The sequence below is a fragment of the Balaenoptera borealis genome, assembly GCF_965194805.1.
Source record: "Balaenoptera borealis genome assembly, chromosome: 10".
Classification (NCBI taxonomy): Eukaryota; Metazoa; Chordata; class Mammalia; order Artiodactyla; family Balaenopteridae; genus Balaenoptera; species Balaenoptera borealis.
Window position 1 is genome coordinate 104,969,779 of NC_138874.1, and position 24,062 is coordinate 104,993,840.

At 51.3% G+C, this 24,062-nt stretch overlaps 1 protein-coding gene across 4 annotated transcripts in view; it reads right to left on the reverse strand.

The window, feature by feature from the left end:
• HSPA12A (heat shock protein family A (Hsp70) member 12A) overlaps window positions 1-24,062 on the reverse strand; it is a 163,517-nt gene that overhangs the window by 53,202 nt on the left and 86,253 nt on the right. The window contains exons 1-2 of one of the 4 annotated variants that reach the window (XM_082407823.1): window positions 16,193-16,383; window positions 1,098-1,210 (exon numbers count right to left, since the gene is read on the reverse strand). The exons of 1 other annotated variant lie outside the window; for it this stretch is intronic. Coding sequence is in view for 1 of the 3 variants with exons in the window: in XM_082407822.1 (XP_082263948.1) it covers window positions 16,193-16,235 (43 nt within the window). In the remaining 2 variants the exon portion in view is untranslated. Of the gene's footprint in view, window positions 1-1,097; window positions 1,211-16,181; window positions 16,384-24,062 lie in introns of those variants that run through there. 2 more of the 4 variants (XM_082407822.1, XM_082407824.1) reach the window with 2 other exon arrangements.

Genomic DNA, 24,062 nt, shown 5'->3' on the forward strand with positions numbered 1-24,062 from the left:
AAGGGGTCTTGTGGCGTGGCTTTCTTGTGGCTGGGGGCAAAGCATGTGAGCGAGTGTTACAGAAATTATCCAGGACAATGATTTTTGAAGAACACAAAAATCCAAACTCGGAAGCCATCAGGCCGCCTACCCACTCTCACCCCATGGGGCCTTAACCAAGAACCATCACCTTTTGAGCCTCTGCGTCCTTGTCTATAAAAGGAGGATAACACCCCCTTCCCCACGGCACTGGGTTTTATGAAAGCGCATCTACCGGCTCTGTCTCACCTGGCCGGCAAGTCTGGAAGGCTGGACACCGAGTGGTCAGCAGGGGCTGCTCTGAGGGGTGTGGCCCTGGCTGTTTCCTCCTTTCTTCCTTTGGATTACACTTTCCGTGATGAACATGTAGCGGTCTTGTCATAGAACCAGCGTTACCTTGGTTTTTACCCAGTCCCTGCCCAGGACACGGCGAGGACAGAGGAGATGGCTGGGCAGGGTGGGGTGAGCAGGGTGTGAAGCTGGCCTTCACCCAGCGCCTCCTGCAGCCTCGCCGCTACTGCTCAGCCGCGGTACTGGTCCTGTCCGAGGTCCCTGCCTGCTCCTCCGCTTCCCGCACCAGGACCCCCAGCCTCCACCAGCTCCCGGCGATCACCCGGCTCCCGCACTCTGGGGGCCACGCTCTGTCTGGCAAATCTCCCCAGCGGCCCTATGCAGGAGGCTGTACCTCTCAGCTGCATCCTAGAGATGAGGAGACAGAAGCTCGGGAAGGCTTTCAGTCCTGCCCAAGACCTCACAAGGAGCACGCTGCAGAGCTGAGACTCGCACCCGGGACTTGAGCTGGTCCCACCATGCCACACTGCCCTCCAGAGCTGAGCGCTCAGCTCAGGGACCCACCTGGAAGGAGCTCTCGAACTGCCTTGACCTCTCGGCCTCCTCCAGGCCCAGGAGAGGAGCTCTACTTAGTGGGTGTCGCTCTGGCTCTAACACTCAACCCTCCAAATGTCCCCAGCTGTCCCCTGCCTGAAGTGGGCCATCCTTGGTGCTGAGACAGAAATCTTGCCACCCTGCGGGGTGGGGGGGGTGGGCGGGGGGCTTTCTGCTTGGATCGCAGGCCTTACCCTGAGCTCCTAGGTCCTAGCTCCACCGCTGAGCTCCAGCCCTTCCAACCAGCACTGCCCTCAGCTTTACTCATTCACCTCCTGGTCGGAGTCCTGCTGTTCGGTCGCCAAATCTGGGAACAAGCCTGGAGCTGGCACTGTGCATGGGACGGCCACAGGGTCCCCCCCATGGGCTCTGGGCCCTGAGGGTCCAGCTGGGGGTCGGGGGAGGCAAGAGAGGGTCACCTTGAATTTAAGCATATTCACAGATGGAAACCAATTAACAAATTCTTCTCTGAGGGTGAGGCAAAACCAGTTGTGAGCACGGGAAGAAGTGTGGGGAGGGAGGCGCTTTGCTGGCAGAAGGAGTTGGGAGGGGCCTCTATCTTGGGACACGAAATCCCTGACTACTTTTTTTTTTAAATAAATTTTATTTATTTATTTATTTATTTGGCTGTGTTGGGTCTTCATTTCTGTGCGAGGGCTTTCTCTAGTTGCGGCGAGCGGGGGCCACTCTTCATCGCGGTGCGCGGGCCTCTTACTGTCGCGGCCTCTCTTGTTGCGGAGCACAGGCTCCAGACGCGCAGGCTCAGTAGTTGTGGCTCACGGGCCTAGTTGCTCCGCGGCATGTGGGATCTTCCCAGACCAGGGCTCGAACCCCTGTCCCCTGCATTGGCAGGCAGATTCTCAACCACTGCGCCACCAAGGAAGCCCCCCTGACTACTTCTTAATGAGTCACAGGCTGAGCAGGGCCACCCCTCTGCCACGGTCATTGTATTTTTGGCTTCTGTTTGTGTTTGCCACTTATTTCAACCTCACTGCTAGTATTTCAGTAACAAGTGGCCCCGCCCTCCCCCACTCCCCCCGCCACTAAGATTTTTGAGGGGCAGTGTTAACAGGATCCCAGCTGCATTCTTCAGCATGCTTTATTGTATCTTAAGGCCTTACTCTACAGGAATACATGTCCATTTCATAATACATACAACTATATAACTATAGATATATTGCAACGTATATACTATATATTATATATATAATATAGCTCACTGAGGAAGTCTGTTTTTTCCATATAACTATTCATTCAACACACAAGGTTTAGATCAAAAAATAAGTAGGACAAAGTGAATTCTGACTTTCCTACTGCGCCCTGATAAATCCCATCCCGTGGGCTCATCTTCCTTCCTGAGAACCTCAGGCTCTGCCCCCGGCATGTAGCACTTTGGGATCTCACTGGTGAATGTTCAGGGAAGGTCCAAGGAATGCAGCGTTGGGGAAAATTCAATGCCCACAACTAGCCAAGTCCTTGTGGGTTCATGTTTGAATGAACCGTACAAACCCCAAGGGAAGACCCATCAGAAGCTTCCACAGTCTCTGTCTCTCTCTTCCTCTGTCTCTTTCCTTCCCTTTCCTCCATCTCTGTTGCTCCCTCTCCCTATCGCTCCATACCTGCATGCACACACATACTTATGCGCGCACACGTACACACACACACGCACACACACACTCCCAGCAGCCTGTCTTGAGACAGGTCTGAAAGGACCGAGCAAGCCCAGCAGTATCAGGTCTTTGCTGGGTCTTTGGCACGACTGCTCACCATTCCCCTTCGGACTAGACAATCCCCTTTCTTCCAAGTCCTCTCCAGGGCCCAAGCTGGGTGCTGCCACCCCAGTGTCCCTATCCTCAGCCTCCCCCATCCTCAGTATCCCAACCCAGACAAGCAGAGTCTTCGCTTGCCTTGAGGGACAGCATGACCCTACTCTGCCACTAGGTCACTGTGTGCTCTTCAGGTGACTGCCACTTTCTAGGATTCTGTTTCTTTATCAGGAAAATGAAGAGGTTGGCTCATAGATGCTGAAAGCCCAATTGTACCTTCCAGCTTTAACCATTTCTCACTCTGATCATCAAAGTCACACCTTTATCAGCTGATGGCTGATAAAGACTCAAATCTGCACAGCAACTCTGTCCCCAGATCTCCACTAATTCTGATTCCATGATGCCTCAATGTACCAAGCAATAAAATCCCCTCTATGTGGACCTAATAAAATGTCATAACGTTTTTATTTTGCCAAGGACAGACATTAAAACTGTCTTATTAAACCTATTATCTGCTATTTTATTCAATTCATAAAAGAACGGAAAATAGGACTGCACTAGTTATCTATTGCTATTAAGAAAAAAACTGTCCCCTACAGGTAGTTATGGTGCTAGTAACCCGAATAAGTCATTTGCAGGAGATAGTTCCTAGGTGAGGGCTGTACATACCGGTATTTCCCTGAAAATCTTCACATTCAGCAAAATCCTATTAAACATAACAGGATTCATGGGGAAAATAGGGTTGGTGCATATCAGTCAACACCTACAGAACCCTGCACCTGAACCTTTCCAAAACCAGTAACGGCTCGAGTGCTATCCTGGTCCAGCGGCCACTGGGCCCTGGACCCAAGACCACACAGTGAATAAGTCGTTGGCTCCTGTTCCTCCTTTGAGATGAAGGACCTCAGGGGCACTCACTTCTTACAGACACCGATCTCATCAAAATGGAAAGCCCCATCCAGAATGTCACCTGCACCACTGCTTTCTTACAGGGGCAATGCCTTCCAGCTCCTTCACCTGCCCTCTGAGCTTTCCCATACAGCTTAAGGGGATGGAAAGATAAAAAATGGCCACAACTGGCACTAAAGGAAGGTGAATCTACACATTTTCCATTTTCTTCTTAATTCTTATTGATCTTTAATCATGAGAAAGCCCATCCTGATCTACCAAAACATAAGCACACAGGGAAAATTTGCCAATGAGCCAACACAACTTCCACGTATACCCACATCATTGCCCCATTTATCAATCACAGAAACGCGTGTTGTAACAAACAAATAATTTCAGGTGTAAGATAACGGGAAGTGGCTTTGAAGAAAATTCAACTGTGAGTAACATCTGATTTACAAAGGGCTGATTTCTGGACAATTGGCATGCACTCATAGAACGTCTTAAAAAGTAAGGAAATCCAACCTACAAGTTGTTTGAAAACGTACGACAAGTTTTTAAGGTTTGTACTTGTAACATGTGAGTCAAGCTGACTCTTGTTAGATTAAAAATAGCTGCAAATTTTTTTGCAGCACCTCCATTAAGAGGTGGAGACTGGGGGCTTCCCTGGTGGCGCAGTGGTTGAGAGTCTGCCTGCCAATGCAGGGGACACGGGTTCGAGCCCTGGTCTGGGAAGATCCCACATGCCGCGGAGCGACTGGGCCCGTGAGCCACAACTACTGAGCCTGCGCGTCTGGAGCCTGTGCTCCGCAACAAGAGAGGCCGCGATAGTGAGAGGCCCGCGCACCGCGATGAAGAGTGGCCCCCGCTTGCCACAACTAGAGAAAGCCCTCGCACAGAAACAAAGACCCAACACAGCCATAAATAAATAAATAAATAAACAAATGTGGGGTTTAAAATGTTCTGATATGAAAAGAGTACTTTAAAAAAAAAAAAAAAAAAGAGGTGGAGTCTGTTTCTCCACCCCTTGCCTCTGGCTGGCCTGGTGAATTGCTTTGAGGACTAGAATGACTTCTCAGGAAGGTCTCAAGGCCTTGCAGCCTCGCCCCTCCTCCTCCTGCTGCCCTGAGACCACCACGTGCAGGAGCCCGAGCTAGCCTCCTTGAGGATGAAAGACCACATGGAGAAAGAACCCAGCTGCCAGCCAGCACCACCCCCCAGGCCCATGAGTGAGGCTATCTGGACTCTCCAGCCCAGCTGAGTCATCAGATGGCTGCAGTCACATTAGTGACCCTAGGCAAAGCCAGTAAAAGACCTACCCAGCAGAGACCTGCCAACAGAATCAGGAGCAAATACAATGGCTATTGTTTTAAACCATTAAATCCTGGGATAGTTTCTTACATAGCAAAAGCAGATATAATGTGATATTTTGTAGATATTTCACTAATTCTTTATTAATTTAATAGTTTCCCCCACTTGGGAGCCAATAAACCTTTGATTCAGGTCTCAATGATTCCATAGGCCCCTAAGAAGGATCTAATCCAGCCCCCAAAGTGGCAGTGTCTCCAAAGACCCTACCAGGATTGATTCAAAGCCAAGGGCTGACCAACAACCCAAACTCTAGGAAGGCATCATGCAGCAGGTTCAAGAGGAACCCGACAGATGTAAAACACAGAGGAGAACAGTTCCCAACATTCACACTGCTCCTGGGGGAGGGTGAAGACTCCCTAACCAACGCACCTGAATCTTTCTGACTGTGGTAGGCTGAAAAACGCGCCGCCCACCCCAAATGTGCCTGTGTTCTAATCCCTGGAACCGTGAATATATGAAAAAAGGATTTTGCAGATGTGATTAAATTAAGGATCTTGAAAGAGGGAGATTATCCTGGATTATCCAGGTGGGCCTAATAAGAGATCCTTATACAAGAGTCCTTATAAGAGGAGGTAGGAGGGGCACAGTCAGGGGGAAGATGTGACAATGGAAGCAGAGATTGGAGCGATGCACTTTGAAGATGGAAGAAGGGGCCGCGAGCCAAGGAATGCAGGTGACCTCTAGAAGCAGGAAAATGCGAGGAGGCGGGTTCTCCCCTAGAGCCTCCAGAAGGAACACAGCTCTGCCAGCACCTTGACTTTAGACCGATGAGACCCAGTTTGGAATTACTTCCAACCTCCAAACTATAAGATAATACATTTGTGTTGTTTTATGCCACTGAGTTTGTGATCATTTTTACAACAGCAGTAGGAAACTAATACACTGGGTAATTCCTCCTGACTACAAGAACGTAACTTGGAACTTTTATCTGTAATAACAAAAACAGTTAATAATAATAGCTAACATTAATTTAGTGTCTACTTTGTGCTGGGCTCTGTTCTAAGTGCTTTTCTTGTATAAACTCATTTAATCCTCACAAAAACCATATGAAGAAGACTATCACAATCCATATTTTACAGATGAGAAAACTGAGCCTTTAAGAGGTTAAGTAACTCGCTGGGGCCACAGAACAGGTAAACGACACAGCCCACAGCTGAGCCCAGGCAGTCTGGCTCCAGACCCCACATTTAACCATTACATCTCCCAAATCAAACCAACAATGATAATAATCAATTACAGCCATTTACTGAGCCCCCTCTAGGTACCAGCCTCATGCCCAGCCCTGGACATACTGTCTCTCACTTAATAGTCACAACACCCCAGTGGAGCAGGATTATTATTCATCCTTGTTTACAGCAGAAGAAATTGAGGCACAGCAATGTTTCACCCAGATGTTAAACACATCTGAACCTAGAAGCATCAGAAGCAAAAGCTCGAGTTTAACCATACACCCTCCTGCCTCCTTCATCCCACTTGAGGCCCAGATGGTTGAGAAGAGGACAGAGATAAGTAACACGACCACATAATTTATCTTCCAAACTGAGATACTCAGAAAGTGAACAGAGTCACTATTAATGCTTTCACTGGGACAAGAGGCATAGAGCAGAACTGTCCCGGCAAACCCAGACACACGGCCACCCTAAAGATAAGGGGACTAAAATCAAGGTGCACACTCTGCAGGTCACAGTTCCCCAGAAGGGGTGCGGTGGAGCAGCTGTCGGCCCCTCCTGACATCTACAGCTGCCAGGTCACAGTCAAGGCTGGAAAGGGAGGGTGGTCCTGGCAGAGCTCAGAGCAGAATCTGCAAAGCTCCAGATCTGGGGCATCATCACGGCGGGCCGAGTCATTCCGATGGTGGTCTGGGAGTCCATTCAGGGCAGAGGTTGGGCAGCCCTGGATAGAGCCCAGGTATGCAAAGAGACCTTGAACCCCACTGGTGCCCCAGTCAGAAACCCATCGTGGAGCTCAGAGCCTTGGCAAAGGGCTAAGTGAAAGCCAAGCAGGGTCAGCATCCTGAGACACCAGCTCTCCTCTAAAGACCTGGGTCTGAACAAGACAAGGTTGCCCACTCTGACCACTATTATTCAACATAGTTTTGGAAGTTTTAGCCACAGCAATCAGAGAAGAAAAAGAAGTAAGAGGAATCCAAATCAGAAAAGAAGAAGTAAAACTGTCACTGTTTGCAGATGACATGATACTATACATAGAGAATCCTAAAGATGCTACCAGAAAACTACTAGAGCTAATCAATGAATTTGGTAAAGTAGCAGGATACAAAATCAATGCACAGAAATCCCTTGCATTCCTATACACTAGTGATGAAAAATCTGAAAGAGAAATTAAGGAAACACTCCCATCTACAACTGCAACAAAAAGACTAAAATACCTAGGAATAAACCTACCTAAGGAGACAAAGACCTGTATGCAGAAAATTATAAGACACTGATGAAAGAAATTAAAGATGATACAAACAGATGGAGAGATATACCATGTTCTTGGATTGGAAGAATCAACATTGTGAAAATGACTGTACTACCCAAAGCAATCTACAGATTCAATCCAATCCCCATCAAATTACCAATGGCATTTTTCACAGAATTAGAACAAAAAATATCACAATTTGTATGGACACACAGAAGACCCCGAATAGCCAAAGCAATCTTGAGAAAGAAAAACAGAGCTGGAGGAATCAGGGTCCTGGACTTCAGACTATACTACAAAGCTACAGTAATCAAGACAGTATGGTACTGGTACAAAAGCAGAAATATAGATCAATGGAACAGGATAGAAAGCCCAGAGATAAACTCATGCACATATGGTCACCTTATCTTTGATAAAGGAGGCAAGAATATACAGTGGAGACAGCCTCTTCAATAAGTGGTGCTGGGAAAACTGGACAGCTACATGTAAAAGAATGAGATTAGAACGCTCCCTAACACCATACACAAAAATAAACTCAAAATGGATTAAAGACCTAAATGTAAGGCCAGACACTATAAAACTCTTAGAGGAAAACATAGGCAGAACACTCCATGACATAAATCACAGCAAGATCCTTTTTGACCCACCTCCTAGAGAAATGGAAATAAAAACAAAAATAAACAAATGGAACCTAATGAAACTTAAAAGCTTTTGCACAGCAAAGGAAACCATAAAAGAGATGAAAAGACAACCCTCAGAATGGGAGAAAATATTTGCAAATGAAGCAACTGACAGAGGATTAATCTCCAAAATATACAAGCAGCTCATGCAGCTCAATATCAAAAAAACAAAGAACCCAATCCAAAAATGGGCAGAAGGGACCTAAATAGACATTTCTCCAAAGAAGATATACAGATTGCCAACAAACACATGAAAGAACACTCAACATCACTAATCATTAGAGAAATGCAAATCAAAACTACAATGAGGTATCAGCTCACATCAGTCAGAATGGCCATCATCAAAAAATCTACAAACAGGGCTTCCCTGGTGGCGCAGTGGTTGAGAATCTGCCTGCCAATGCAGGGGACATGGGTTCGAGCCTTGGTCTGGGAAGATCCCACATGCCGCAGAGCAACTAGGCCCATGAGCCACAACTACTGAGCCTGCGCGTCTGGAGCCTGTGCTCCACAACAAGAGAGGCCGCGATAGTGAGAGGCCCGCGCACTGCAATGAAGAGTGGCCCCCGCTTGCTGCAACTGGAGAAAGCCCTTGCACAGAAACGAAGACCCAACACAGCTAAAAATAAATAAATAATTTAAAAAAATAAAAACACAAACCTGCTGATGTCTTAAATTTAAAAAAAAAAAAAATCTACAAACAATAAATCCTGGAGAGGGTGTGGAGAAAAGGGAACCCTCCTGCACTGTTGGTGGGAATGTAAATTGATACAGCCACCATGGAGAACAGTATGGAGGGTCCTTAAAAAACTAAAAATAGAACTACCATATGACCCAGCAATCCCACTACTGGGCATATACCCTGAGAAAACCATAATTCAAAAAGAGTCATGGGGCTTCCCTGGTGGCGCAGTGGTTGAGAGTCTGCCTGCCAATGCAGGGGACACGGGTTTGAGCCCTGGTCTGGGAAGATCCCACATGCCGCGGAGCAACTAGGCCTGTGAGCCATAATTACTGAGCCTGCGCATCTGGAGCCTGTGCTCCGCAACAAGAGAGGCCGCGATAGTGAGAGGCCCACGCACCGCGATGAAGCGTGGCCCCCGTTTGCCACAACTAGAGAAAGCCCTCGCACAGAAACGAAGACCCAACACAGCCATAAATAAATAAATAAATTCATTAATTAATTTAAAAAAATAAAAATAAAAATAAAAATAAAACCTAAATTTCTAAAAAAAAAGAGTCATGTACCAAAATGTTCATTGCAGCTATATTTACAATAGCCAGGACATGGAAGCAACCTAAGTGTCCATCGACAGATGAATGGATAAAGAAGATGTGGTGCATATATACAATGGAATATTACTCAGCCATAAAAAGAAATGAAATTGAGTTATTTGCAGTGAGGTGGATGGACCTAGAGACTGTCATACAGAGTGAAGTAAGTCAGAAAGAGAAAAACAAATACCGTATGCTAACACATATATATGGAATCTAAAAAAAAAAAAAAAAAATGGTTCTGAAGAACCTAAGGGCAGGACAGGAATAAAGATGCAGAAATACAGAGTGCACTTCAGGACACGGTGGGGGGTGAGGGAAAGCTGGGACGAAGTGAGAGAGTGGCATGGACATATACACACTACCAAATGTAAAATAGATAGCTAGTGGGAAGCAGCTGCATAGCACAGGGAGATCAGCTCGGTCCTTTGTGTCCACCTAGAGGGGTGAGATAGGGAGGGTGAGAGGGAGACGCAAGAGGGAGGAGATATGGGGATATATGTATATGTATAGCTGATTCACTTTGTTATACAGCAGAAACTAATACACCATCGTAAAGCAATTATATTCCAATAAAGATGTTAAATAAATAAAATAAAGACCTGGGCCTGCTGGACACGAAGCCGCGGGGCCTGAGGCTCAGGCTGTGTCTGCCCCTTCCCAGCAGTGGGATCTCGTCCAGCCCTTCTTTCCTCTGAGCCTCCTGGACGAAATGCAGCCTCTGATAACTGCCCTATCTCCATCCACAGGATTCATAATAATAAACAATAATAGTGGACAACAGCAAGTATTCACCATGAGCCAGGAAGTGTACTCAGCACTTAGCAGGGGTTATGGGAGTAAATAAAATCCACTCTGGGATGGGTACTAAGGTTATTCCCACTTTACAGATGAGGAAACTGAGGTGGGGGGGAGTAAGTAAATTGCCCAGAATCCCATTGCTGATAAGTAGTGAAGCTAGGATTGGAATCCAAGCTGACTGCTCTTGTAAAATCCCATTGGAACATTCTCTCCTCCCCACCTGGCCAACCCAGAGCGGCACACTCTAGTGCAGGGATCCCCAGAGGGAGGGTCCCATTCCCCTGGTGCGCCAGGGACCAGGCAGTCACATTTCACACTAATTCTCGCCCAATTATAAGACTCATTGATGGGCTTTGCAAATATATCCCCAGGCCCCATTTCCCTGGTGGGTCTAATTCCAGAAAATCTGGGAATGAGAATTTTAATGACCTCCCCCCAGGTGATTCCTAAAGCTTTTCCCTTCCTGTTCAAGCCCCTCTTGAGCCTGTTTCCATGAAAGAGTCTGATGCTCCCATGTCCTTGACCTCCTCTAAAACTCTCTAGTCTCCCTCTGTACCCAGAGCGCAGCCTTAGCACAAAACCTTCTGCAGGCAGCAGGATCTGCCTAAAGTGTACTAACTTCATGTGGGTTCCATGCATTTGGGCTATGGTTACCTTCTGTTTGTGGAAATGATACAGGTTTTCTATTTATGGAAGTGATATAAATAAGACTCTTAAAATAAGTGCATTAAAGAAAAACAGTAGGTCAATTTTTTAAATAATACATTATAGTTTGGGTGGTCGGTACAGAAGAGGGGAACCTGAAGTAGCTAAAGACAGACGGAGAAGCAGTTCCCTGAGGATAAGAGGCGCCTGAGGAGGCTTTCCTGACAGCCCTGAGCTCTGTTCTAGCACCACCCCCGAGAGCTAGGTCACCCGGGGGAATGCATTTAATTCCGCTCAGCCTCAGTTTCCCCTTGTGTAAAATCACCCACTTCATGGAGTACTTATGAAGATTTAATGAGATGAGACAGGTGAAGTATTTAACACAGGGCTGGTGCTTAAAACTCCCTGGTGACTCAGACGGTCCAGCACCAGGGAGTGGACCGTGTCTGCAGCTCCCTCCCCTCCACTCCCACGTGCTAAGGTCCCAAGTCTGAAATGCAGACATGTGAAAACTCAGTGACTCTCAGACTTGGCCACTCACTCAAAGAGGTCCTGATATAATAGTTCTGGGGTGAGGCCTGGGCACCAGGAATTTTAAAACACTCTCCAAGTGCTTCTAACAGGCAGCCAGGATTAAGAACCACTGTGGTAACTAACCCCAGGAAATGTCCAGTGGCCAAAAAGTGTGGCTCCTGACACCACCCGCTCCAGGACTAGCCCTGGATGGCCGCTGCCCTCATTCTTGCTTCCCACCAGTGGACTCTGCAAAGATGGGGAAAGGTGTTCAAAAGCGTTCAAAACAGTTTCTTGCCCATCTGTTCTCTCCACTGTTCCCACAACAGACCCAGCAGGCATCATGCACCCCTTTCACAGACCAGGCAAGGAAAGCTTAGGTGGAGCTGACCCGCAGTCTTTGGGCTCCAAAGCCACTTTGCTCCTCCAGCCCTCCGCACCTCTAGTGCACATCTGGACCAAAAGCAGGACTGGGAGTCATTTGCAATAAACGTAACGCAGCAAGGATCTGCAGAGCCCGCTGCGGTGGGGTCAGGGTCGTTTCTGAGCAGTGCTTGCTCTTCTTGGTCATCTCCTTGGCTCACCCGGCTCTCCTGGCAATGCCCAGACCCGGGTGGGAGGCGATCGCTCCCTGCCACATGCTGCTTATTCATTAAACCCCTGGTTCCTCCCTGCCATTCTAATTATGCGCAGCGATAATAAAGAAGCTTTCTCCCTCACCAAAGAGGCCTATTTATGCGACGAGAGCACTTCGCCCCCACAAGATTGAGTCGTCACTCAAAGCCTTGTTGGAATCAAAGTCGCATCTCTTCAGGGATTGACTGAACCTCACCCACCTCCCCCTCCAGCTTCCGCCCACTCCTGGGCATCCGCGTTTCTAGAAGCGCCACTTCCCTGTGGAGTGGGCAGGATGTGGATGCCATTCCCCACTGCTGTGCTCCCTCACAGCTTGCTGACTGAGATTCACTCAACACACAGTAGGACATTTATTGAGCACCTACTATGTGCCTCCCTAAGAGTATGGAAATGAAAGACACAGTCCCTGCCCCTGTTTGGAGAAAAGGGATTGAGAGAAAGAGCACAATCTTTTAGGTTCCATGACCAATTCATACCCCAACTCCAGCATTCATTGGCTGGGTGAATAGATTCATTGGCTGGGCAAAGTTACAAAATTTCTCAAAGGCCTCAACTGCCGCATCAACAAAATGGGGTAATAATAACACCAACCTCCTGGGGCTGTTGGGGGAGTCAGTGGGATATTCCCATAGGAAACTGGAATGAACGCTAGTTGGGATTAGCCATGGTTAGCACCAAAGGCTTTGCCCCACACAGGCAGGATCTCATCCAGATGGAGGAGTCCAGGAAGGCTTCCTGAGAAGTGATACCTGAGCTGAGTTTTGAAGGATGAGCAGGAGTTTGCTAGAGAAAGTGAGGATGTTCCAGATAGGAGGAACTGCATGAGGGCCATAGGAGATGACAGGGCTCTGGGAAACGCAGGAGACGGTGTGGGAAACATGCACAGGCGTGCATCACGGTGACAGGGGACAGAGCTGCAAGGCAGGTGTGGACATGCAAGTGGATCCCATGGCCACAGCCCTAACTAGTGATACCCAGAGCATCACTTCGACTTTTTCTTGGCTCCTTTGGGAGCTGCAACCAGCACCCTTCCATGCCCATCTGGAGTTTGGTGGCCACAGGAAAGTGGGGCAGCCGCACTCTATTAGTCATGCACTCATTCATGCAGACGCTCAACACAACTCCCGGAGGGCCCAGCACATGCTGCGAGACCACCTCCTAACCCTCACTCAGCCCGTTTCCAGATGTGCCACGCTGGCCTGGCAGCTTTCTCCTCAGTGAAATAGGGGTAAAAGTGCCCCCTCCTAGAGTCATTCATCCAATAACAAATGTGATCAGGGCTAAGTGAGATAATTCAGTATTCTCAGATTTCAATATAAACTAAGTCCTCAATAAACGTCACAATTTAAAATGTTTATTTTTATTACGATTACCTGCCAGGATGGTAAGAATCCCATCTCCAAAGCCCAAAGCACTGCTTCCAGAGGTACCCCCAACCCAGGCAAAACCCCTGCCTGCTGTGCCTCTCCTTCCCTTCCCCCCACCCTGGAGCAAGCGACCTGGTTTCCACTGCCCACACCTAGCCCTGACTCGGTCACCACAGGAGCTAGTCCAGCCTGAACCACCCCAGCCCCCCAGTTCCCCTCATCCTTCTAGGGCGCCACATGTCAACCAACTCAGGTATTGGTGGGGGCAAGACTGAGGGTCATCTCAGCCTTTTTGGTCCAAAGCTCCAGGGGTTAAAGGGTAGACCCTCTGATTCTATAAAGTAACTAATTTAAATGTTCTATTAACGAAACTTGCAAACACATACAAAGCAAATGGAATAGTAATGAACCGTCAGGTACCCGCCACCCTGCTTCAATGCCTACCAACCTGCCATTCTTGTTTCACAGGCACGTCCCCCACTTGATTTACTGGGAAAAGTTTTATAGCTTTATGGCCATCCCTTCTAGCATACCCCACCACCTGGGGCTCCCACTGCTTCCAAGTCCCAACACACTTTGATGCCTCTGGCACCGAGAGAATCCTGGAAATAATCCCCTGAAGAGCAATCATTTTTATGTCCCTAATAGAATGGTAATCACTGGCCCACAGGGGCTATACAGGATGGTGGTGAAGGGCTGGAGCCCTGGAATCAGATGGCCTAGATCCAAATCAATACTCACTAGATATGTGACCTTGGATAGGTCATTCAACCTATGTTTAGATTTCCTACCCAGTAAAAGGGGAATGCTGGTACCAGGTTTCTCGTGTGGCTTTAAGAAATAAAATAATGCATGTTCATTGCCCAGCACAGAATATGCAGTGAGGAAACCTTAGAAATAGACATGTTAGGTGGTGGGTGAGCAAGCTCTGCTCCTATGAGATACTATTAATATCTCTCATCTTATAGATGAAGGGATGGAGGCCCGAGAGAAGCAGTGAGCTGCCAGGGACAGCCTGCTCTGTGTCCCAAGTCCATGTGCCTGGAATTGTCACAGCATGCCTTGAACCACAGATCACTGGAAGTGAAGAAACACTCTAGAATAGATACAGGCAGCAGTGGCAGGTGGCCCAGCACACCCCACATGTCTCCCCATTCTGGATGGGCAGCTCTCGCAGCCTGAGAGGAGACAACTACACAGCGCCCCTGTGAGTGTCTGTGCAGGGCGGGGGTGCTGAATTCCATTTTTCTAGACAAAGCGGGGGAGGAGGCTGGTACACGTCGCTGCTCACTCTTCTGATCTGACAAATCCTATGGCCAACCTTGCACTGGATATAGCCACCCACTATTCTAGCATGAGAGGCAAGAAACTGCTTCACTAACTTAAGCTTTAGCAGTCCTTAGCAGTTCTGATGTCCCTCCCTATCATCCTACTTTTTTTTTTTTTTTGTCCAATTTAAAGGAGAAGGGTGGGGAAAAGATAAATCAATCCAGTTGCTGAGTGATGTTCAGACAAAGACAGCCTCCAGCCCATTGCCCGTGTTTGCCAGCTGAGGAAGGGCAGGGGAGGGGGTCAGATTTGGGATGCTGTATTTAGGCCCCGCCTGGACTCTCCACGTCCCTTCCAGGAATGAGCCTTGTCAGGATCTCCCCCTCCCCCCAGCACTCCCCCACCACTGCAGTGTCGTGTCGGGAGGCACCTCCCAGATCCGCAGGAACAATGGGCTGGGGAGGGGGCAGGTGCGACTCGGAGCTCATCAGTGGGCGAGGGGACGCGGCCACAGACAGCAAGACTGCGAGTACACTTCTCGTGGTGGTTGTGCTGCCACCTGAATCAGTTTCCCCAGCTCCGGTGGGGTCCCCGCAGAGCCGAGCGCTCCTTTCCTGGATGAATTTCCCTTACGCCCTAGGCATTTTAATTTCGTCCTCGCTAGGAGGCTTGCCTTGTCGCTCCGGAGGAAGCCCCCGGGCCACGCTCCCCTCCAGCAGCTGCTACTGCCGAGGCCCTGCAGGTCAGGGATGCGCGCACCCTCCGTGCGCCCAACTTTCCCCACTTGGGACCCACAGTCCTGGCCAGCCTGTCCCCTCTGCTGGCGAAAGCCATGATTTATAGCCCTGGGATCCAAGAGCTGTCCCTCCTCTTTCCCCCACTCCCAGGTCCAGTCTCGCTCCTTCCCCTCCCTCCCCCCACTTTCTCAGCCTGAACCACGCTTCCCAAAGAAAGCGGCCCTGGCACATTTGCGAAATGCGAGCGTCTGTCCTCTGCACTGGGCGCCGTCTCCTCCCCGCGAGCCCGGGCAAGAAGGGATAGAGGAGCCCCCGCCGCTTCCCTCTTCCTCAGCCCAGAGAATCCCCGGGGATGGGCGGGGATGGAGAGTGAGATGCAGTTCGGCCCGGAGCTACAGCCGCCACTCCGGGTGCGTCCGTCCGGCCTCGTCGGGGTGAGAGAACAGGTCCAAATCTCTGACTCCCCCTGGTGCCCACCCCCGCCTCGCTGAGTCACGAAAATGAGCCGCTGGGGACACCGGGTCACCCCGAGGCCGACCGTTTAAATGGCCAGCGCGGGCGTCCCCGCATAGCACGCAGGGGACGGACATGGGGGACGGTTCTCACCCAGACGTGCATTGGGCCCCCGCAGGAGGCGACATCCCGCGGCGGGGACAGTGGGGTGTCCGGGCGGGGGCTGCGGTCCTCGCCGCAGTGTCCGCACCCCAGCTGGGAGCGGAGCACGTGACCAGCGCGCCACCCATGGCCCCCTGGACTCCCGGCCCCGCCGCGGTTGTGACCCCGGGCCTGCCTGCTAGGGAAAGGTGGAGCGGGGGCGCCTACTTTCCCGCGGCCCGCGAGGGGACTGCGGGGCGCCGAGCGCGCCTCATCCCTCCTCCGCCCGCCCCGCCGCAGCCGCAGGACCCGCACCCTGCGCTCACCTCGGGGCCCAGTGTCGCTGCCGCCGGCCTCCTTGTCCGCCATGGTCGCGCAGCCCCCGCCCGCGAGAGGAGCCTCCGGCGCGGCGCCCGTGCCCGTGCAGGTCCCTGTCCGTGTTCTCGGCGGGCGCTCGGGCCGGGTCTGAGCCGCCGGGTAGCCGGAGAACTGCTCTGACGCGGCCGCCGCCGCAGCTCGGGCTCCTCCCCGTGCTCCTCCAGGGCCCGCCCCGCGCCCCGCGCCCCGCGCCCCGCCCCGCCCAGCCGGCCCGCCTGGGAAGGAAGGCGCGGCGTCCGGCCCAGCGGAGAGCGCCGGGTCCTCCCGCCCGGAGCCGCCGCGCCTAGCCGGGCCCCTCCTCTCCGGGCCTCAACCCTGAGGCGGCCGCACCCCGGGTGGTGGCGCGGCCCGGGCCCGGTGGCTCGCCAGCCGGCCGGAAGCAGGCGCGCACAGGGCGCTCGGGTGGGCGAGCGGCGGGGACTGGATTTCAGGCCCCCTTGGCCCCGCTACGCGCCAGACCTTTGGAACGGCCGGGGGCTGAAGCCCTACAGCAAGCACTGCACACGCACCCCACTCTCCAGAGGACGCCCATTCCAGTTTATTCCTCTCCCCTAGGGTCCCAGAGGAGCGGTCAAGGACCCGCGCAAAGGCGGAACCCGGCGCGGCCAGCGCTCAGGCCGCAGACCGAACACCTGAGCTGGGGCGGTGCTGTGGGCACCGACGCGGGCGTCCGCCCCCAGGCCGCCTGCCGGACTCCATGGCAACTCGGGACGCGGGAGGCGCTTGCTGCGGAGGCTGCGTGGAGCCTTGCATATATGGGCTCCCACCCGGGCCCTCCTTACAAGTCTGAGAATAACGACATTAATAATTCAGGGCTTGGGAGGTCAGTGATTCATTCTCCCTGTCCTCTGGCTCCACCACACACGTGCCACGGGCACCTGTTCGGTCCTGGCCAGGTGGCTTCTGAGTCCGCTGTGCAAAGAGGCAACCAGGGCCGTGATAAGATTCTAATGATCACAGTCACTGGATCCTTCCCCTTGTGCCTGACACTATGCTAAGAGCTTAAGAGCCTTATCTCATTTTCTCCGAATAACTCTTAGAGTTGGGGACCAGAGGTCCCCATTTTGCAGATAAGAAAACTGAGGTTTGAGGGTGTTAAGTGATGATTCCAAGAACACACACAGCAAGTAAGTGCCCAGGCTGGAATCCCCACCTAGGTCAAAACCACCAGCTTTCCCTCTGCCTTGAGATGGGCCACAACTCCAAAAGGGTGCTTAGGGGAGGTGTAATCGTGCAGCCCGTTTATGGAAGAAGGGGTGGTCAGAGGGCTACAGGGAGAGCCCAGAGACTGGGGTCTGCTCAGAGGGTAATGGTCTGGGTGATGAGTTAAAAGGATCAACTTGTCGTCTATCTGCCTGCATTAAAAATCCCAAATGTACAGTCTCTGACTTTGTGTGAGACCACGGGCAAGTTATTTAACCTCTCCAAGCCTTAGTATTTTCATCTGTGAAATGGGTGCAACAGGAGAACCCACTTCCTAAGACTGAAGAGGACTAGATGAGATGATGCGTGTAATATGTTTCACTTGGGGTCTGGTGCATGATATGCAGTCCAACAAGTATTAGATATTATTAAGTCATAAGCTTTTTAAAAAGTGGACAATGGCCAGTTGGGTGGGGCGGTGGGCAGTAAGGGCATATGGAAGGGGGGCTTCCAGAGTAGAGAACAGTGTCTTCCTACAGAGCAACCTCTCCTTACCAAGGTGGCTTGCTTGCTCAGAGGAAGACCCAAGAGATGGTCTGGAGGCCAAGAGTATGTAGCACCCAAACACAGGCAAGAGGAAGGGTTGAGGCAGCTGTCCAGGTGACAACCTGGATGAGCAGGCTCAGGATGAAGAGTAGAAGGGCCGCCACTGGCCCTGCATCAACCCGAGAGCTGCCTTCCCAGTTCAGCTCATATGTCCCCAGTGCGTGAAGATGGCCGGGCTGAGGCTCCCTGGATTGGAATATGAGAGGGCAGGGACAGTCACCAGCACTCTGTCCACTGAGCTTCAGTGTCACGTGGACACATGCCTAGGCAGTGATGCCAAAAGAGCTTTCTATTAAACATGGTTCTGACTGAGTCTCTCTTGTGCTCAAAACCATGCTGGGCTTCCCTCATCTATGGGAAAAAGCCCTGACTCTTTAGAGAGACATGCAACATGTTTCACAATACTAGTGAGCCCAACCTTCCTCTTCTGTAGTCTCTTTCCCAAGAAGCCTTTCCTCCACCAGCCTTCCTCGGCCACGGTCACAAGCTGCCTGTATCTCCATGTTTGGCACCCCCTTCACTTCCCTCCTCCACCTGCGCACATCCAGACATCCGTCAAGGCCCCAGTCCAAAGCCGTCAGCAGAAGGAAACCTACACTGCCCCGCACCCCCAGGCTCCCACGGTATTCTACATACTCACACACCTCTCTTTTTGTCCTCCCTCTACACTGTCTGCTGCCCAGGCTGTACTCAGGAGGCTCCACCGTCTATCTGCAGGGAAGCCCACCTCCACAGCCAGGGCTGGACTTTCCTCCAGGGCTCCAGACCTACTGAAAGTCTCCCCAGGGTGCTTCCCAAGCCCTTCCCACTCAACCAAAGCCCGGCTCATCCTCTCCTGCCCCCCCTCCTGGGTGCCTGGTCTCAGTAAAGGCAGCACCACCCTCCAGTCGCCAAGCCACACACCTGGGCATCGGTTTTCAATGCTCTCTGCATCCATCCAAGTTTATTCAGTCTCCAAGTCAAGTGTTGCCCAGTTGATCTCTCTGTCCTCACGGCCACCTCCGTGTCCAAGCCCCATCAGCTCTCACTGCCTACGGGTCTGCAGGGCCCCCTCACTGGTCGGACCTCTGGCTCCTGTCCTGCCCCCTCAGTCCATTCTTTGGGAATCCAGTCTGCCCTGCCCACCTCTCCAGCTCCATCTCTCCCCTATGACTTCTTTCAATCCCTCCCGCCCACCCCTGTCTCTCTTATGCTGGGATTTCAAACACCTTAAAATGCATTTGAGGTTTGGACCACTCCTCCCCTCATCCTGCTACCACCAGCAACCTGGAGAACTCAGCATGGATCTCCCCAATCCAGGAAGCCTTCCCTGCACCCCCATTCTGGCCTGGGTGCCCCTCTTCAGTGTCCTCATGGCACCCTGTCCCTACCCATCAGGGTCCTGACCCCCGGTGTCAAGACCTTGGCCTTGGCAGCCTGTCAGAATCAGCAGGAAGCCCACAGCCCTCGCCCTCCTACCACCTGCCATGGAAAGGCCTTGGGCACCATCTGCCCTCTCCCCTGACCCCCAGCTGCGGTGACAGGAGAGCATGTGACGCAGATGAGCAATGACATGCAGGCCCTGCCGTGGGCAGAGAGCAGACAGTTTTGATTTTCAGGGAGCATGAAAGGCGAGGCACTCTCTGCCTTGGGTTTGCCCTCGTGGCTTTAATAAGCATCACAGTAGTTAAGAATCGCCCTGGTGAGCACATGCTCAGCAAGCCAGGTGCTGGGATAGTCTGCACGCACCATCTCACCGAATTGTCGCGGTGGCCTTGCTGTTTTACAGGAGAGGACGTGGAAGCACACGGAGGTTGAGGCGCCTGCTTGGCTTCCTCAGGCTATTAGTAGCAGAGCTGGGATTCAGGGCCAGGCCCGTCTCTTGTCACTGGACATCAAGAAGGGCTCCCTCCATCCTCCTTTGATGCCCATGGTCTCTTCCCGAACAGCAACCAGAACCCTTCTGCTGCTACCAGATCCTACATGAACTGGCCTCCTGACGCCTCCTGACTCTCACGCCTTCAGCTCTCCCCTCCCTCAAGCACAGGTCACCCATCTGAGCATGCCAAACTGGCCCCGCCTCAGGGCCGCTGCCCTCGTTGGTCACAGGCCCCAAGAGCATCACGGGCCTTGCCCCTCCCTTCCTTCGGGCACTGGCACCTTCCCAGACCATTCCATCTAAGGCTGCTGCCCCTCCCCACTAGGAATTAAGCTCCATGAGTATAGGATCTCGGACTCTGGGGCTCACCTCTCTATCCCAGTGACCAGAACAGTGCCTGGCACATGGCAGGCACTCAATAAATGCTTGATGGTGGATGGACTGACTCAGTCAGTGAAACTAGAACACAACAGGCTTTGCCCAGCAGGAAGGACCAAGCCCGCCATCAGGACGTCACACTGACTCCCGGGGGCTCTCTCAGCCGTTTCAGAGCAAGTCAAGTCCAGATCTGTGGGAGGTCACTCGGCAGCAAGTCTCCTCCAGCTCCCCTCCAGAAACCCCTCCTCGCAGTGCTCCCCGTGGATGTCCCACAGCACCCTCCATATACGATTTCTTCTCCACCCTCGGCCACTGGGGCAGTGAGGATGCCCCACCCCACCAGTACCAATTTCACATCTCAGCTGGACACTTGAGTCCCAGAAAGAGGCCCAGGCCAGAACCAAGTCACCACCTTCCGGTCCCCTCATGCTGGTCACTCCAGCCACATGGGTCTGTCCTCAGGTTCCCAAAAAGCCCATACCTCCACTGGGAGCCCATTCTCTGCTCATTTGGCCAGGTAAACCTCTCTCCTCCTCCAGGTCTCAGCTTAGATGGCACTTCTTCCAGGAAGCCCTCCAAGACAGCATGAGGCCCTCCTCTGTCCTCTGCACCTGACTCCCCAAGCGTTCCTGTCCTAGCACTTATCACAACTCAGGGGTCAGTGTTATTATTAACCCACTGTATAGATGACAATACCAAGGCCCACCTAGTTAAGAAGATGCAGAGCTGAGACTAGAACTCTGAGGTGAGCACTTGGGTTGTTCTCGGGTTGTTCCAACTTTAGGCTGCCCATCTCCGCCTCTAGCTGCAGCTCCCCAAGTGTAGGTGGGCCACAGCCACATCTGTAGCTCCCAGACTCTGGCATGGTACCTGAACAGACAGCTAGTTAAATGCTAAAGGCAAGCAGCCTCCTCAGCTTCAGGCCCTCACCTTTCTCATCCTCTCCAGGATCCTCCTCACCCACCCATCCACAGACATCTCCCACCAACAGCCTCCCTCTTTGTTCTTTGGTCCAAACAAAGACGTACCCTCCCCCCTCCAATATCAATTCATGCAAACGGAAGCCCAAGCCCAGAGGCCCACCCAGCTAACTAGTCCACCAGGCAGCCAGGATACCCTGTCACCTGCACCCACCGCCCACTGTGAAAAGGGCTCGACACACTGGACAGGTGGGGAGTGGGTGGCTGAGGGCAGTGGCTGAGTCCTCCCGCCCCAGCTCAGACGAAACTGCAGAACATTTGCTGATGGATCTACCGCTGAGGGCGCTGGTCCTGTGGACTCATCGGGACATGGGACAGGGGAAGTACAACCGGAGGAAGCAGAGTGGAGAAGAGCATGGGTCAGGGGGGTCAGCCGGACCAGAGTCCAAATCTGGACTGAGCCCCTCCCCGCCCCCTTCAGGTGACCTGGGGACACACCTCCCTTGGTCTGTTTCTTCATCTATAAAAGGGGTTGATAGTCATAGGTAGGATAATTATGGGAGATGATATATGTAAAACACTCAGCATAGGGCCAGGCTATATATGCCACAGTAAATAGGACTTCTTATTGTTTAATTTGTAAATTTGGACCACAAAAATGCCTACTCCTTGTGTATTATAAATTATAGAATGGATCTAAGCAAAATTTTCTTGGCTGATAAAGACACACAGAAGATACAGGGGTGAGAGGCTTTTTTTTTTTTCTTTAATGTTTATCCCCAAAAAAATTCTTTTCAAGTTTGAGAAACACTGATACTCATCCAAAGCTGAGCTTTTATGTAGGAAGTTTCCAGTAAAAGCTGCTTTGGACTTTATGATATGGCACCAGAATTTTGTCTATAAACTAAATATCATAAAAGTGACTCCTTTATAGCAAGACCAAGATTCAGATGAGCTAAGGCAACATAAAAACGTATGGGGAAAGCCTGGGCATGTGTCAGGTCCTTGACCTCTGACTTCTAGTACATTTAAAAAATCCAACCTCATAGCCGAATCACGGTGTACAGTTTATACATCCTTTTCCCTTCAATTTCCATCCCATCTGGTGTGAATCAGCCTCTCCATTAACATTGCAAAACACACACCACATATACAACATGGGCTGCTGCATGACTCTTCCAGCGGAAAAATTCAAGGGCCAGAGAAAATTATTTCTCAAGATATTACAATCACTACGACCTGCAGTGTAAACTTTGGAAATGCCTGCTCAGGTAATGAAGGGTTATCCGAATCTTTTTAGTAAATATTTTAAACAGCAGAAGAAACGTCTGTGGTTACTCTCTCAGCAGCATTCTCAGAACTGCTCAAACCCTGGCCCTGCAAGCTCCTGGTTCATAATAAAATGGAACATTCTGGAAGTCACATCTCAAGGGGGACACTGCAAAGTGAAACAAGGCTCAGAGAAGGAAAATTGAAATGATGGTATGGCCAGGGGAGGTCTCGCAAGAGCTGCAACGAAAGATAGACTGTTAGAGCCAAAAGTTTTCCTGTTACAGAGAAAAGCTACGTCTTTCCTCTTCTCTAGCTCACAGCCCAGTGCCCGGCTCACAGTAGGTGCATGATAAATATTTGTTGAAGAAATGAATGAATGGTCAAGTACATCAATAATGGAGTGGAAACTGGGGCGACGCTAAATCTCTTGTTCAAAGTCGCATGATTGGTGACAGAGCTGGGGCCAGACTCCAGCCCCCTGACTCCCAGCTCAGCTCCACCACAAGCCCACCCCAAGCGCGTCCCCCTCTGCAAAAGGCCCAGCAGGAGACGGCTCCTTCTGTGACCGATTGGTGATGACTGACTGGGACTCTGGTAGAGGCACTAAGGCCGTTTCCAGCTCTGTGGAAATGAGCCCGGTAGATGACGATATCCATGTCTTGGTGCCTTGACCCCCAGGATCCCTCCTCTCTAGCTTTCTAGAATTCTGTAACGGGCAAGGTGCGCTCTGCACAATGTAAAGATAAATCTGAGCGGATCCAGCCAGGTCCAGCCACCTGCAGCCTCAAAGCCCAAGAAGAGCCCTTGAAAATGCAAATCTCCCCCTAATCATGGTGCTGCCTGGTCACCCACACTCCTACAGCTGCCTGTCTAGATTGTTCTACCCCATCCCAGGGACATATGCACTAGATGGAGGCAGGCTGGTGTGCCCTCTTGGTCTGCACAGTCATGCGTTTACTTCCTGGTGCCAGACTCATCGTTACGGTATTTGCCTGGAAAAGAGGCATAGGCAGCACTGGGCTGAAAGGAAAGGAGATCCATCTTTAGGTCACCAAGTTCCTGAGCTCAGCCTGGTGGGATCTTATTTCTGGGCCTCGGTTTCCTCACCTGTAAAGTGGGGAGGTTACATTAAGGTGCTTTTAAGTCTTTCCTAAGGGCCCATGAAAAGATGTCCTTCAGTTCTGAAAGCTGTAGACCTTCATTTACTCCTTCTACAGATATTTACTGAGGTTTTACTACGTACCAGGCACTGTTCAAAACAGCCAAAATTTATACTCTTGGCCAGCAAGTCTCTATCTTTATTTGGGGGAAAGGGTGTCACAAACCCTCTTGGGAAACAGAGTTGTGACTCTCCTCCCCAGAACCATGCACAGGTTTGTACTCACCCCCCACCCCACCCCATACAGCTCCAGGGTCTCAGCACCCTGAAGCCCAGCCGAGGACTCTTAGATGTCAGATTAAGAGCCAAACTCCAAAGCCTCTGCTGCTTGGCAATGAAACAAAATGGTGGCTTTCCTGCAGGCGGGGTGGGTGGAGGAGGCCGTGTCATGACTCAGCTTGTGATGGCGAGGGCTCTGGCATCACACAGGCCTGGGTGACCCTGGTCAGGTTATACACCTTCTCACAGGCTCCACCTCTCCC